We start from the raw sequence: 17,264 nt of genomic DNA, 5'->3' as shown, positions 1-17,264 counted from the left end.
CGTTGGCACCCCCGGATACACATTGGTATATCCCGATTGGGATATTTTGTTTCCATTTAATCAGAGAATGGGGGGGAGGAGGGGGTCGCGAGGGAACGAGAAGGACAAAGGACCAACATTGTGCCCCGGAGACAAAGGGGTGTCAGTGCCCCAGTGGGTCAGAATAGGATGCTGGGAGTTGTAGTGGTGCCGGTACCTGTGATCTGGCGCTTTATCTCCAAGTCCTGGGTCTCCCCAAGCAGTTTGAGGGCCACGGGGATCCCACGCTGCTCACACACCTCCAGTTTGTTGTCATTGTCCTCGAACACCAAGTTGCGCAGCGCGGCGCACGATGCCCGTTGCACCTCCTCACTGTCGCCCTTCAGCTGCCGGATCAGCCGGGGGATCCCCCCGAGATTATAAACCTGCCCGGCAACAGAGAGAGAGAGAAAAGGGGGTACAGATCAGCCGGGGGATCCCCCCGAGATTATAAACCTGCCTGGCAACAGAGAGAGAGAGAAAAGGGGGTACGGATCAGCCGGGGACCCCCCCCAGGGTATAAACCTGCCCAGCAACAGAGAGAGAAAAGGGGGTACAGATCAGCCGGGGGACCCCCCCAGGGTATAAACCTGCCCGGCGACAGAGAGAGAAAAGGGGGTACAGATCAGGTGAGGGATCCCCCCGAGATTATAAACCTGCCCGGCAACAGAGAGAGAAAAGAGGGTACAGATCAGCCGGGGGACCCCCCCAGGGTATAAACCTGCCCGGCAACAGAGAGAGAAAAGAGGGTACAGATCAGCCGGGGGACCCCCCCCAGGGTATAAACCTGCCCGGCAACAGAGAGAGAAAAGGGGGTACAGATCAGCCGGGGGACCCCCCCAGGGTATAAACCTGCCCGGCAACAGAGAGAGAAAAGAGGGTACAGATCAGCCGGGGGACCCCCCCCCAGGGTATAAACCTGCCCGGCAACAGAGAGAGAGAGAAAAGGGGGTACAGATCAGCCAGGGGATCCCCCCGAGATTATAAACCTACCCAGCAACAGAGAGAGAAAAGGGGGTACAGATCAGCTGGGGGATCCCCCCGAGATTATGAACCTACCCGGCAACAGAGAGAGAGAGAAAAGGGGGTACAGATCAGCCGGGGGATCCCCCCGAGGGTATAAACCTGCCCGGCGACAGAGAGAGAAAAGGGGGTACAGATCAGGTGAGGGATCCCCCCGAGATTATAAACCTGCCTGGCAACAGGGAGAGAGAGAAAAGGGGGTACAGATCAGCCGGGGGATCCCCCCGAGGGTATAAACCTGCCCGGCGACAGAGAGAGAAAAGGGGGTACAGATCAGCCGGGGGATCCCCCCGAGGGTATAAACCTGCCCGGCGACAGAGAGAGAAAAGGGGGTACAGATCAGCCGGGGGATCCCCCCGAGATTATAAACCTGCCTGGCAACAGAGAGAGAGAGAAAAGGGGGTACAGATCAGGTGAGGGATCCCCCCGAGGGTATAAACCTGCCCGGCGACAGAAAGAGAGAGAAAAGGGGGTACAGATCAGGTGAGGGATCCCCCTGAGATTATAAACCTGCCCGGTGACAGAGAGAGAAAAGGGGGTACAGATCAGGTGAGGGATCCCCCGAGGGTATAAACCTGCCCGGCGACAGAGAGAGAGAGAAAAGGGGGTACAGATCAGCCGGGGGATCCCCCCGAGGGTATAAACCTGCCCGGCGACAGAGAGAGAAACGGGGAGCACGGATCAGCCAGGGAGGTCATTTTATCAACCTCAGCGACTATGTGGGCATGGATTGTACCAAATGTACTGGGGGGGGATAGTTGCCCTGCAATAAGTAAGCACTAAACAGCACTAAGTTTCCCCCAGGAGCAGGAATCTCTAGCAACCAATCAGCAGGCGGCATTCATTGGTCACCTGTTTCAAAGCAAATATAGTATTGGTTGCTATGGGTTACCGCTCCTGGGCAAGCTTTTATTCCATATGGGAGTTAGAGTCTGTCTCTTTCCTCATTGGCTGAGCACTTGCGCATACTTAATTAAGTCACAAGCAGAGAGTCGCTGGGGCAACTTTGCAATTGGTCTTCATTATTTATTTCTTATAGTGTTTGAATTACTTGCCCCCCTTTTCTGACTCTTTGCAGCTTTCAAATGGGGGTCACTGACCCCGGCAGCCAAACCCTATTGCTCTGTGAGGCTCCAGTTTTATTGTTATTGTTACTTTTTATTCCTTATCTTTCTATTCAGCCCCCTCCCCTAATAATATACCCGTCTCTCATTCCAACCACTGCCTGGTTGCTAGGGTAAACAAGACCTTAGCAACCAGAGAGCTGCTGGGGAGCTGCTGAACTAAAAGCTACATAACTGAAAAGGCATAAAAAATGAAGACCAATTGCAAATTGTTTCAGAATATCAATATCTACATCGTATTAAAAGTTATTTAAAGGTAAACTTCCCCTTTAACGAGCATCCTGAAGCCCCTCCCACCCAGTCCCTCTATAAAGTTATCACACCCGGGAACCCCAGTGCTATGAAAGGGTTAAAGCGCCAGGCTCTAAGGGTTAATGTCTCACATGAATTTCAGAACCAGGCGCAGAATTCCTGAGGGGATTAAACCTTCAGCCCCAACTCCCTGCGCCTCCAGCCCTGCTGTGAGATCCCCCCCCCGCCATGCCCCGCCCCCTGCGCCACTTGTTTATGTGGCACCGGATAGAGGGGATGTGGCTTTAACTCATTCCCCCCTTTCTTGGTAGGGAACCCCATAACCTGACTGCCCTTACAGTAAGGAACCCCTTCCTATGCTGATGGTGAGATCCCCTTTCCTCCCCACCCCCAATGTATCACTCATTCCCCCTCTCTGGGTAGGGAATCCCATAACCTGACTGCCCTTACAGTAAGGAACCCCTTCCTATGCTGATGGTGAGATCCCCTTTCCTCCCCACCCCCAATGAATCACTCATTCCCCCTCTCTGGGTAGGGAATCCCATAACCTGACTGCCCTTACAGTAAGGAACCCCTTCCTATGCTGATGGTGAGATCCCCTTTCCTCCCCCCCCCCCAATGTATCACTCATTCCCCTCTCTGGGTAGGGAACCCCATAACCTGACTGCCCTTACAGTAAGGAACCCCTTCCTATGCTGATGGTGAGATCCCCTTTCCTCCCCACCCCCAATGTATCACTCATTCCCCCTCTCTGGGTAGGGAACCCCATAACCTGACTGCCCTTACAGTAAGGAACCCCTTCCTATGCTGATGGTGAGATCCCCTTTCCCCCCCACCCCCAATGTATCACTCATTCCCCCTCTCTTGGTAGGGAACCCCATAACCTGACTGCCCTTACAGTAAGGAACCCCTTCCTATGCTGATGTTGAGATCCCCTTTCCTCCCCACCCCCAATGTATCACTCATTCCCCCTCTCTAGGTAGGGAACCCCATAACCTGACTGCCCTTACAGTAAGGAGCCCCTCCCTATGCTGATGGTGAGATCCCCTTTCCCCCCACCCCCAATGTATCACTCATTCCCCCTCTCTGGGTAGGGAACCCCATAACCTGACTGCCCTTACAGTAAGGAACCCCTCCCTATGCTGATGGTGAGATCCCCTTTCCTCCCCCCCCCAATGTATCACTCATTCCCCCTCTCTGGGTAGGGAACCCCATAACCTGACTGCCCTTACAGTAAGGAACCCCTTCCTATGCTGATGTTGAGATCCCCTTTCCTCCCCACCCCCAATGTATCACTCATTCCCCCTCTCTAGGTAGGGAACCCCATAACCTGACTGCCCTTACAGTAAGGAGCCCCTTCCTATGCTGATGGTGAGATCCCCTTTCCTCCCCACCCCCAATGTATCACTCATTCCCCCTCTCTAGGTAGGGAACCCCATAACCTGACTGCCCTTACAGTAAGGAGCCCCTCCCTATGCTGATGGTGAGATCCCCTTTCCCCCCCACCCCCAATGTATCACTCATTCCCCCTCTCTGGGTAGGGAACCCCATAACCTGACTGCCCTTACAGTAAGGAACCCCTTCCTATGCTGATGGTGAGATCCCCTTTCCTCCCCCCCCCCAATGTATCACTCATTCCCCCTCTCTGGGTAGGGAACCCCATAACCTGACTGCCCTTACAGTAAGGAACCCCTCCCTATGCTGATGGTGAGATCCCCTTTCCTCCCCCCCCCCCCAATGTATCACTCATTCCCCCTCTCTGGGTAGGGAACCCCATAACCTGACTGCCCTTACAGTAAGGAACCCCTTCCTATGCTGATGTTGAGATCCCCTTTCCTCCCCACCCCCAATGTATCACTCATTCCCCCTCTCTAGGTAGGGAACCCCATAACCTGACTGCCCTTACAGTAAGGAGCCCCTCCCTATGCTGATGGTGAGATCCCCTTTCCCCAGGTACCTGTCTGCGGGCGTCGGACTTGCGGAAGCACTCGTGCTGGATGAAGCTGGCGGCGGAACACAACCATTGGGACGAGGAGGTCTCGCTCTGCAGCAGATTCACCGCTCTCTCCAGCGTCATCTCCACCTCCAACAGGGACGAGACATTCCTGAGAGAAAGAAATGGCCGCCGCTCAGAAGAGCAAAACCAACATGGCCGCCCTCACGTTGCATTACAAGCAGGGAGGCGGAGCTACACAATGAGCCTCTCCCTGAGCCGCTACGTTCCCGTTACACACGGTGTTGGCGCTGTGCCAGTCTCTTTCCCGTCGCTTTTGAAGTACAAAATGGCAAAAACCTGCATTCCTGGGATTCTATTCATATAAACTGAAAAACCCGACACCGTCACGTCTTTTTGTTCCTGAACAGGTGTTTCCTACCCCCCCCCCCCCCCGTCTCAGGTACCAACACTAACACACACGTGCACTAACACCCACACACGTGCACTAACACCCACACACGTGCACTAACACCCACACACGTGCACTAACACCCACACACGTGCACTAACACCCACACACGTGCACTAACAAACACACAAACGTGCACTAACACCCACACACGTGCACTAACACACACACAAACGTGCACTAACACACACATGCACTAACACACACACAAACGTGCACTAACACACACGTGCACTAACACCCACACACGTGCACTAACACCCACACACTAACACACACGTGCACTAACACCCACACACGTGCACTAACACCCACACACTGACACACACGTGCACTAACACCCACACACGTGCACTAACACCCACACACGTGCACTAACACCCACACACGTGCACTAACACCCACACACTGACACACACGTGCACTAACACCCACACACGTGCACTAACACCCACACACGTGCACTAACACCCACACACGTGCACTAACACCCACACTGACACACACGTGCACTAACACCCACCCACGTGCACTAACACCCACACACGTGCACTAACACCCACACACTGACACACACGTGCACTAACACCCACACACGTGCACTAACACCCACACACGTGCACTAACACCCACACACGTGCACTAACACCCACACACGTGCACTAACACCCACACACGTGCACTAACAAACACACAAACGTGCACTAACACCCACACACGTGCACTAACACACACACAAACGTGCACTAACACACACATGCACTAACACACACACAAACGTGCACTAACACACACGTGCACTAATACCCACACACGTGCACTAACACACACACACGTGCACGAACACACACACAAATGTGCACTAACACACACGTGCACTAACACACACACAAACGTGCACTAACACACACACAAATGTGCACTAACACACATGTGCACTAACACACACACAAACGTGCACTAACACACACGTGCACTAACACACACACAAACGTGCACTAACACACACACAAACGTGCACTAACACACACACAAACGTGCACTAACACACACGTGCACTAATACACACACACACGTGCACTAACACACACACAAACGTGCACTAACACACACATGCACTAACACACACACACACGTGCACTAACACACACACAAACGTGCACTAACACACACGTGCACTAACACACACACAAACGTGCACTAACACACACGTGCACTAACACACATATGCACTAACACACACATGCACTAAACATGCACTAACACACACACACAAACAACACTAACACACACACACAAACGTGTACTACACACACACACAAACGTGCACTCACACACACGTGCACTAACACACGCACACGTGCACTAACACACACACACAAACGTGCACTAACACACACGTGCACTAACTCCCACACACGTGCACTAACACACACATGCACTAACAAACGTGCACTAACACACACGTGCACTAACTAATGTGCACTAATACGCATGTGCACTAACACACGTGCACTAACACACACACATGTGCACTAACTAATGTGCACTAACACACACGCCTCCCAATCAGTTCAAGGGTAACTTACCCCACATGAGCTTCCACTTGGCTGCCCCCTCTCTGCATCTGTAGGGTCCCCGAGGCCCCGGCCAATAGGGGAACCCGTCTCTCGAAGGTGACGCCCCCTACAGTTGAGTTGAAGGAATCTTTGGTCGCGGTTCTGACGGTGCTCTGGTTCCACTTGGACCTCATAGTCTGCGCTTTGGTGGAGCCCAACTGCCCCGCCTGCCCGACCCTCACCTGCCCGACGGCGCCCGGCTGCCCGACTTGGTGCTGCTCCAGCAGGTTCTCCATACTGCGGCTGTGGCGCCACTGGGGGTAAATGGGGCTGGCGGGGACACTGGCGGGGACACTGGGGGCAAATACGGAGTCGGTCGTGTCCTGGCGAAACTGCTGCGAGAGGTTCTGTCGGGCCCGACTCGCTGTCTTGTACCGGTTCAACCCGACGATGTCGGAGCGGGCGTAGCGCTTGGTGGCGCTGGGGGCGTCGGGGTAAAACGGCGACCAACTGACCTCTCTCTCTCCCTCGGGGGAGACGTCGCGCCGCAGCGTCGGGCGCCGGGTGTCGCATTCGCTTCTCCACTCGCTGAACGTCACTTTGTTCCCCCCGACGCCATTCTCGTATCCCGTGTATCTGCCGTCCTATAGGGCAAATAAGCCCCATTATCTCCTATCTGAGGGGCAAGTGCCTTCTGTTACCCCCGGCAACCGCCCCATTTATCATCCTGTGTTGCCCTGAGATGCACGGAATGAACTGAATTCCTCTGGGGGGAGGGAATGTATTGCCTGGAAACAGATCCCTGAATTATCAACCCCAGTCAGCCCCTACAGGGATTCCCCTGTACTAAGCACAATTCAGCAGGAACAGCCCCCTAAGTTTGCCCATAGCCTGTACAGAGAGATACCATAAAACTATGGCACATAGGGATTCCCCTGTACTAAGCACAATTCAGCAGGAACAGCCCCCTAAGTTTGCCCATAGCCTGTACAGAGAGATACCATAAAACTATGGCACATAGGGATTCCCCTGTACTAAGCACAATTCAGCAGGAACAGCCCCCTAAGTTTGCTCATAGCCTGTACAGAGAGATACCATAAAACTATGGCACATAGGGATTCCCCTGTACTAAGCACAATTCAGCAGGAACAGCCCCCTAAGTTTGCCCATAGCCTGTACAGAGAGATACCATAAAACTATGGCACATAGGGATTCCCCTGTACTAAGCACAATTCAGCAGGAACAGCCCCCTAAGTTTGCTCATAGCCTGTACAGAGAGATACCATAAAACTATGGCACATAGGGATTCCCCTGTACTAAGCACAATTCAGCAGGAACAGCCCCCTAAGTTTGCCCATAGCCTGTACAGAGAGATACCATAAAACTATGGCACATAGGGATTCCCCTGTACTAAGCACAATTCAGCAGGAACAGCCCCCTAAGTTTGCTCATAGCGTTTATGGAGGGTTCTTACCTTTATGGTGTCATAACGTTTAGAGGCTGAGGAAAACACATCTTTGTGGGTGAAGCCTCCATTGTAATGAACCTGCTCTGGGAGGCTGGAGGCATGATGGAGACTCCCTGTGGAAACAAGAAACAAAGAACTACATTTAGGGGGCACAAATATGGCAATTGGTATAGTCACTAAAATGGGGACAGTAGGGCAAGATGGGGACAGTAGGGCAAGATGGGGACAGTAGGGCAAGATTGGGGCAGTAGGGCAAGATGGGGACAGTAGGGCAAGATGGAGACAGTAGGACAAGATGGAGACAGTAGGGCAAGATGGAGACAGTAGGGCAAGATGGAGACAGTAGGACAAGATGGAGACAGTAGGGCAAGATGGAGACAGTAGGGCAAGATGGGGACAGTAGGGCAAGATGGGGACAGTAGGGCAAGATTGGGGCAGTAGGGCAAGATGGGGACAGTAGGGCAAGATGGAGACAGTAGGGCAAGATGGAGACAGTAGGACAAGATGGAGACAGTAGGGCAAGATGGAGACAGTAGGGCAAGATGGGGACAGTAGGGCAAGATGGGGACAGTAGGGCAAGATGGAGACAGTAGGACAAGATGGGGACAGTAGGGCAAGATGGAGACAGTAGGGCAAGATGGGGACAGTAGGACAAGATGGAGACAGTAGGGCAAGATGGAGACAGTAGGGCAAGATGGAGACAGTAGGGCAAGATGGGGACAGTAGGGCAAGATGGAGACAGTAGGGCAAGATGGAGACAGTAGGGCAAGATGGGACAGTAGGGCAAGATGGAGACAGTTGGGCAAGATGGGGACAGTAGGGCAAGATGGGGACAGTAGGGCAAGATGGAGACAGTAGGGCAAGATGGAGACAGTAGGGCAAGATGGGGACAGTAGGGCAAGATGGAGACAGTAGGGCAAGATGGAGACAGTAGGGCAAGATGGGGACAGTAGGGCAAGATGGAGACAGTTGGGCAAGATGGAGACAGTAGGGCAAGATGGGGACAGTAGGGCAAGATGGGGGACAGTAGGGCAAGATGGAGACAGTAGGGCAAGATGGGGACAGTAGGGCAAGATGGGGACAGTAGGACAAGATGGGGACAGTAGGGCAAGATGGGGACAGTAGGACAAGATGGGGACAGTAGGGCAAGATGGGGACAGTAGGGCAAGATGGGGACAGTAGGGCAAGATGGGGACAGTAGGACAAGATGGGGACAGTAGGACAAGATGGGGACAGTAGGGCAAGATGGGGACAGTAGGGCAAGATGGAGACAGTAGGGCAAGATGGGGACAGTAGGGTAAGATGGGGACAGTAGGGCAAGATGGGGACAGTAGGACAAGATGGAGACAGTAGGGCAAGAGGGGGACAGTGGGGCAAGATGGGGACAGTAGGACAAGATGGGGACAGTAGGACAAGATGGAGACAGTAGGGCAAGATGGGGACAGTAGGGCAAGATGGAGACAGTAGGACAAGATGGAGACAGTAGGGCAAGATGGGTACAGTAGGGCAAGATGGGGACAGTAGGGCAAGATGGGGACAGTAGGGCAAGATGGGGACAGTAGGGCAAGATGGAGACAGTAGGACAAGATGGAGACAGTAGGGGGCTGATATCTTGCCCCCCCCTGTCTCTTTGGGGTAAGTTAAAACAGTAACAAGTACCCCAAGGTCCCTATATACCCCCCCCCCCACACACACACTAAAACCAAATCAGTATTTTTCTTGTAGAAGTCATTTGGCCGGAGGGGAAATTATAAGACAGACAATCAGCCCCCCCCCCCCCCCCCGGGGGCAGTTTCACACCTTTCCCCAACATCAAGGGGCCGGGACAGGACCTACCGCCCGATCCAATGACAGAAGCACAAACAGCCTTCTGGGAAAACACATTCACACGATCCCCCTGAGGCCGGGCCTGGTTCTGTCATAGCAGGGGAAGGGCAGGGAGGATGCTGGGAGTTGTAGTTCAGACCCACAAAGCCCGGCCAAATAAATTCCTGCTGAGACCAATATGAATATTCAAATGCATGCCAATCCTATCTTCCCTAGCAACAGTATCCAGGGGAAGATAAGGCAAAGATAAACTCATGTAACAAGGTGACACGGTGCCCCCCCCCGGGGTTTGGGTTGAGCCCGGAACCAAGGTGCCGACTATTTCCCTTTATAATTTGAACGAATACCAAATAGGAGGCCTATCTACAGTGTCTTTCAGCACTGAAGGGGTTAATCACTGACTTTGGGGGCGGAGCACATACTCACCGACTTTCCTGCCCCTCCCCTTTTACCTGCTTTTTTGTCTTTTTGACATGAAGCACATCTCTCCCTAAGTAAAAGGTGATTCAGCAGTCAGACACACACACAACATAGGGAGAGGAAGCCCCCCCCCCCCATCTGGTTGCTAGGGTATTGTTTACCTTAGTAACCAGGCAGCTGTATGAATAGGAGAGGGGCCGAATAGGGAGATAAGTAATAAAAAGTAACAACAATAATCACATTTTTACTCTCCCAGAGCAATAGGTTTTAGCTGCCGGGGTCAGTGACCCCCATTCAATAACTTTAAAGGGGAAGTTCACCTGTAAAATAACTTTTAATATGATGTAGACATTAATATTCTGAGACAATTTGCAATTGGTCTTCATTTTCTATGGTTTTTCAGTTATTTAGCTTTTTTTAAACTTATTTGTAGCAGCACTCAGTTTGGTATTTTAGCAGCTCTCTGGTTGCTAAGGCCTTATTTACCCTAGTAACCAGGCAGTGGGTTACATGGGAGAGAAATGGGAATATGAATAGGAGGAGGGGCTGAATAGAAAGTAACAATAAAACTGGGGCCTCACAGAGCAATAGGGTTTGGCTGCCGGGGTCACTGACCCCCATTTGAAAGCTGCAAAGAGGCAGAAGAAGAAGGGAAATAATACAAAAACTATAACAAATAAATAATGAAGACCAATTGCAAAGTTGCTAGGAATAGGCCGTTCTATAATATACTAAAAGGTGAAGCCATTTAACTGGGGAGGAATCCCGGTTTCTCCGCTCAGAGTCCAAGTTAAGTTTAATACATTTAGGGCTCAGTGGGGCCCCTGTATAAGTGTGTGGGGCCCCCAGAATCCCACCCCTGGGGCAGTGGTGCCGGTTCCTACCCCAATGTGGGGACTGTGAGTGCTCGGAACCATCTGAAACACGGGGGGGGGGCTTGCCCGGAGCAGTTGTTCCGACCCGTACACTGGATACCCGAGAGCCCGGATCCGATTTCCCCGGCGCTGTCCCACACAACCCGTTATTGTCACCTATTGCCCCCCCCCCCCCGTGCCTCTTTGTACCAGAACTACTCCCTCAGCTGTCGACGGGTGAGAGGTGCAGTCCAACAACCTCTGCATTGCCTTGTTCCAGGCCCTTTATATTCTCTGCACTCCTGGTTCCGACTCCTGAAAGATTGTAGCTGAAGTCGGCTCAGTTAAGAGACCCGTGCTCTGCTATATTGTTTCAAGAGTCGGAACCAGCGGTCTCCCTGTCCACGTATTGTTTCAAGAGTCGGAACCAGCGGTCTCCCTGTCCACGTATTGTTTCAAGAGTCGGAACCAGCGGCCTCCCTGTCCACGTATTGTTTCAAGAGTCGGAACCAGCGGTCTCCCTGTCCACGTATTGTTTCAAGAGTCGGAACCAGCGGTCTCCCTGTCCACGTATTGTTTCAAGAGTCGGAACCAGAGGTCTCCCTGTCCACGTATTGTTTCAAGAGTCGGAACCAGTGGTCTCCCTGCCCATGTATTGTTTCAAGAGTCAGAACAAGAGGTCTCCCTGCCCACGTATTGTTTCAAGAGTCGGAACCAGCGGTCTCCCTGTCCACGTATTGTTTCAAGAGTCGGAACCAGCGGCCTCCCTGTCCACGTATTGTTTCAAGAGTCGGAACCAGCGGTCTCCCTGTCCACGTATTGTTTCAAGAGTCGGAACCAGCGGTCTCCCTGTCCACGTATTGTTTCAAGAGTCGGAACCAGAGGTCTCCCTGTCCACGTATTGTTTCAAGAGTCGGAACCAGTGGTCTCCCTGCCCATGTATTGTTTCAAGAGTCAGAACAAGAGGTCTCCCTGCCCACGTATTGTTTCAAGAGTCAGAACCAGCGGCCTCCCTGTCCACGTATTGTTTCAAGAGTCGGAACCAGCGGTCTCCCTGCCCACGTATTGTTTCAAGAGTCGGAACCAGCGGTCTCCCTGTCCACGTATTGTTTCAAGAGTCGGAACCAGAGGTATCCCTGCCCACGTATTGTTTCAAGAGTCAGAACCAGCGGCCTCCCTGTCCACGTATTGTTTCAAGAGTCGGAACCAGCGGTCTCCCTGCCCACGTATTGTTTCAAGAGTCGGAACCAGCGGTCTCCCTGTCCACGTATTGTTTCAAGAGTCGGAACCAGAGGTCTCCCTGTCCACGTATTGTTTCAAGAGTCAGAACCAGAGGTCTCCCTGCCCATGTATTGTTTCAAGAGTCAGAACAAGAGGTTTCCCTGCCCACGTATTGTTTCAAGAGTCAGAACCAGCGGTCTCCCTGCCCACGTATTGTTTCAAGAGTCGGAACCAGCGGTCTCCCTGCCCACGTATTGTTTCAAGAGTCGGAACCAGCGGTCTCCCTGCCCACGTATTGTTTCAAGAGTCGGAACCAGCGGTCTCCCTGCCCACGTATTGTTTCAAGAGTCAGAACCAGCGGTCTCCCTGCCCACGTATTGTTTCAAGAGTCAGAACCAGAGGTTTCCCTGCCCACGTATTGTTTCAAGAGTCAGAACCAGAGGTCTCCCTGCCCACGTATTGTTTCAAGAGTCAGAACCAGAGGTCTCCCTGCCCACGTATTGTTTCAAGAGTCGGAACCAGCGGTCTCCCTGCCCATGTATTGTTTCAAGAGTCAGAACCAGAGGTCTCCCTGCCCACGTATTGTTTCAATAGTCAGAACCAGAGGTCTCCCTGCCCACGTGCTCAGGCTTCCGGCCCACAACCCCATAATAATGAGGATTCTAATGACGGCTGCGGGCAGAGTTCCGGCCAATCACACAACAAATAATGAAGACCAACTGCAAAGTTGCTGTGCGAGGGGCAAAAGGGGGTGCAGCCTGGGCTTTGCGACTGCCATTCAACAGGAAGCCAGCGGCAGCTTCTAATTCTATAAAGCAAAAAAGAGGCCTTTACTTCCCCTTTAAATATAAACCAAATCAAAGGCAACATTAACACGTCTAAGTAAGTTAGATTGCTAGCTCTTCTGCTCAGCTGGAGGCTTGAAAGGTAGAACTTTGAGCAGAAAGAGGAGTCCGGTTACACCGCGGCGCTTGTTGTGACTGCAGAAAAGAAATGTTTTGTCTGGCGCTTTGGGCTTTGTTCTAGAAGCTTCCGGGCAAATAAAAACCAGTTCAGGCAGCGGCAGAGAAGGCAAACGGGGGCCCCCGGCTAGGGGTACGACTTCCGCTCAAGTCTGGGGTTTTGATACAATAAAAACCCCAATATACCCCCCGCAGGTAACTAATGTACCCCCCTTGCTCACAGTCTATGTGTATGGCCAGAATCCCTGCCAGAAAGCAAGGTTGTACCGTCAGAAAGGAAAGAGGGAGTCATGTGACTATGAGGAGTTTTACTTGCATGGCGCAACGCGACTGTCAGCTTGGGCGGTCATCTTTTGGAGTGAGTTTGGCCAATGCGCCCGAATCTGCCCCCAGCCCATTCCATAGGACTCTGTTTGGGGTCGGGCCAAGATGCCAGGGATTCCCAGCAGCCTCACCCACAATTGCGGACTTGGATCCTGATTGGTCAGGAACTGCCCATGTTTGGCCAAGGTGCCCGGGGCATGATCTGGGTTTAAGCTGCCCTTAATGGTGACAATATTGGGCTTTGAGATTCCTAGATCTGAGGGCAATGTCCCCTTTAAATGGACTGGCCCACTGGGTGTTTCTCTGCGGGGGGGGGGAATATTATTTTGGCTTCCGTGAAATCCCCCCCCCATTGGAAATCGGACCTTCATTTCTCAGCAATCGCCATAAAGCAAGACCAGAATTAAGATTGGGAGAGCAAATAAAAAGCTTTTGTCCTGTGTATCTCCCCCCGGGGGCAAAGCTGCGCTCACATTCCTCTGCTCTGCCAGGAAGGGAGGTATTTATAACAATAGTTTCATTAAAAGCTTCTTTTATTTGTGGCTCCTGCCCATTGGGTTTATGGGAACTGAGCTCTAAATGCCCCCCCCCCCCCCCATTATAGCAGCTACAGTGCCCAGAGCATTCCTTCATATGGGTAGGGGGTGCCATAGTGTTTCCCTTAGACAGTACAGTATGGGGGTACAGCTTATTGTGTGCCCAGAACATTCCCTCTCTGTATATTTGTATTTATACATATGGGTAGGGGGTGCCATAGTGTTTCCCTTAGACAGTACAGTATGGGGTACAGCTTATTGTGTGCCCAGAACATTCCTTCTCTGTATATTTGTATATATACATATGGGTAGGGGGTGCCATAGTGTTTCCCTTAGACAGTACAGTATGGGGGTACAGCTTATTGTGTGCCCAGAACATTCCTTCTCTGTATATTTGTATTTATACATATGGGTAGGGGGTGCCATAGTGTTTCCCTTAGACAGTACAGTATGGGGGTACAGCTTATTGTGTGCCCAGAACATTCCTTCTCTGTATATTTGTATTTATACATATGGGTAGGGGGTGCCATAGTGTTTCCCTTAGACAGTACAGTATGGGGGTACAGCTATTGTGTGCCCAGAACATTCCCTCTCTGTATATTTGTATTTATACATATGGGTAGGGGGTGCCATAGTGTTTCCCTTAGACAGTACAGTATGGGGGTACAGCTTATTGTGTGCCCAGAACATTCCTTCTCTGTATATTTGTATTTATACATATGGGTAGGGGGTGCCATAGTGTTTCCCTTAGACAGTACAGTATGGGGGTACAGCTTATTGTGTGCCCAGAACATTCCTTCTCTGTATATTTGTATTTATACATATGGGTAGGGGGTGCCATAGTGTTTCCCTTAGACAGTACAGTATGGGGGTACAGCTTATTGTGTGCCCAGAACATTCCTTCTCTGTATATTTGTATTTATACATATGGGTAGGGGTGCCATAGTGTTTCCCTTAGACAGTACAGTATGGGGGTACAGCTTATTGTGTGCCCAGAACATTCCCTCTCTGTATATTTGTATTTATACATATGGGTAGGGGGTGCCATAGTGTTCCCTTAGACAGTACAGTATGGGGGTACAGCTTATTGTGTGCCCAGAACATTCCCTCTCTGTATATTTGTATTTATACATATGGGTAGGGGGTGCCATAGTGTTTCCCTTAGACAGTACAGTATGGGGGTACAGCTTATTGTGTGCCCAGAACATTCCCTCTCTGTATATTTGTATTTATACATATGGGTAGGGGGTGCCATAGTGTTTCCCTTAGACAGTACAGTATGGGGGTACAGCTTATTGTGTGCCCAGAACATTCCCTCTCTGTATATTTGTATTTATACATATGGGTAGGGGGTGCCATAGTGTTTCCCTTAGACAGTACAGTATGGGGGTACAGCTTATTGTGTGCCCAGAACATTCCTTCTCTGTATATTTGTATTTATACATATGGGTAGGAGGTGCCATAGTGTTTCCCTTAGACAGTACAGTATGGGGGTGGGGCTTATTGTGTGCCCAGAAAATTCCTTCTCTGTATATTTGTATTTATACATATGGGTAGGGGGTGCCATAGTGTTTCCCTTAGACAGTACAGTATGGGGGTACAGCTTATTGTGTGCCCAGAACATTCCTTCTCTGTATATTTGTATTTATACATATGGGTAGGGGGTGCCATAGTGTTTCCCTTAGACAGTACAGTATGGGGGTACAGCTTATTGTGTGCCCAGAACATTCCCTCTCTGTATATTTGTATTTATACATATGGGTAGGGGGGGCCATAGTGTTTCCCTTAGACAGTACAGTATGGGGGTACAGCTTATTGTGTGCCCAGAGCATTCCCTCTCTGTATATTTGTATTTATACATATGGGTAGGGGGTGCCATAGTGTTTCCCTTAGACAGTACAGTATGGGGGTGGGGCTTATTGTGTGCCCAGAACATTCCTTCTCTGTATATTTGTATTTATACATATGGGTAGGGGGTGCCATAGTGTTTCCCTTAGACAGTACAGTATGGGGGTACAGCTTATTGTGTGCCCAGAACATTCCTTCTCTGTATATTTGTATTTATACATATGGGTAGGGGGTGCCATAGTGTTTCCCTTAGACAGTACAGTATGGGGGTACAGCTTATTGTGTGCCCAGAACATTCCCTCTCTGTATATTTGTATTTATACATATGGGTAGGGGGGGCCATAGTGTTTCCCTTAGACAGTACAGTATGGGGGTACAGCTTATTGTGTGCCCAGAGCATTCCCTCTCTGTATATTTGTATTTATACATATGGGTAGGGGGTGCCATAGTGTTTCCCTTAGACAGTACAGTATGGGGGTACAGCTTATTGTGTGCCCAGAACATTCCTTCTCTGTATATTTGTATTTATACATATGGGTAGGGGTTGCCATAGTGCTAGAATAGGTATATAGATGATTAGCTGCAGTACCACTTTCCACCAGTATTAGTCTCCCATAGACCTGAATGGAACAGCGCCACCATTGGAACTGATGAATTAATAACTTATTGATCAGCATCTCTTAAAAATGGGTTTTAGCGCCAAGTGACAGACAGGCCCCTGTTGGGGTGCATTTTAGTGCTGTGGGCACAGGGGCACTTTAGGGAAGGGGTGTGTGGGAGGGGTAAGTCTGGGGCAGAATTAGCCTCCCATTTCACAAGTACTGACCCCCCGCACAATTACCGTAGTGAATAAATCCCTATAAATGAGCCACAACCCAAGGGGGCAGTTGGGGCAGTTAAGGCACAGGCTGTTTGGGGGTATCAGTGCAGCCATTTGCACACAGAACACAAAGCCCCGCCCCTGTGTACCTGTGCAAAGCTGTATGGCAGGACACGCCGGGTCACTGCACTAATTCCACGCACAGGCACGTAGGTTACACGCACACACTGCGTCGCTGCACCGATACCTGCAGGCACTTACTGCATTGGTGCAGGCGTCACAGTCGTGCATTTCCTGTGTTTCTAGTGCTGAGTGTGCCCCAGGTGTGTGGGTGCCCAGGGGGAGTGGGTGCCCCGGGTGTGTGGGTGCCCCGGGTGAGTGGGTGCCCCGGGTGCCCCGGGTGAGTGGGTGCCCCGGGGGTGAGTGGGTGCCCCGGGTGTGTGGGTGCCCCGGGGGTGAGTGGGTGCCCCGGGGGTGAGTGGGTGCCCCGGGGGTGAGTGGGTGCCCCGGGTGTGTGGGTGCCCCGGGTGTGTGGGTGCCCCGGGGGTGAGTGGGTGCCCCGGGGGAGTGGGTGCTCCAGGTGTGAGTGTGCCCCGGGTGAGT

General features: G+C 51.6%; 2 protein-coding genes across 2 annotated transcripts in view; one reads left to right on the top strand and one right to left on the bottom strand.

Annotated features, from left to right (window-relative positions):
• stk38l (serine/threonine kinase 38 like) overlaps positions 1-17,264 on the top strand; it is a gene marked incomplete at its 3' end in the record, with an annotated part of 387,778 nt that overhangs the window by 66,200 nt on the left and 304,314 nt on the right.
• Positions 1-17,264, bottom strand: part of pkp2 (plakophilin 2) — a 31,866-nt gene that overhangs the window by 13,932 nt on the left and 670 nt on the right. Inside the window, 4 exon segments of the mRNA NM_001102842.1 lie at positions 197-404; positions 4,375-4,522; positions 6,412-7,025; positions 7,856-7,962. Of these exon segments, the coding sequence (NP_001096312.1) occupies positions 197-404; positions 4,375-4,522; positions 6,412-7,025; positions 7,856-7,962 (1,077 nt within the window).

Source organism: Xenopus tropicalis, chromosome 3 (genome assembly GCF_000004195.4).
Source record: "Xenopus tropicalis strain Nigerian chromosome 3, UCB_Xtro_10.0, whole genome shotgun sequence".
Taxonomy (NCBI): Eukaryota; Metazoa; Chordata; class Amphibia; order Anura; family Pipidae; genus Xenopus; species Xenopus tropicalis.
Note: the sequence above shows the minus strand (reverse complement) of the source record. Positions and strands in the feature narration are given on the sequence as shown.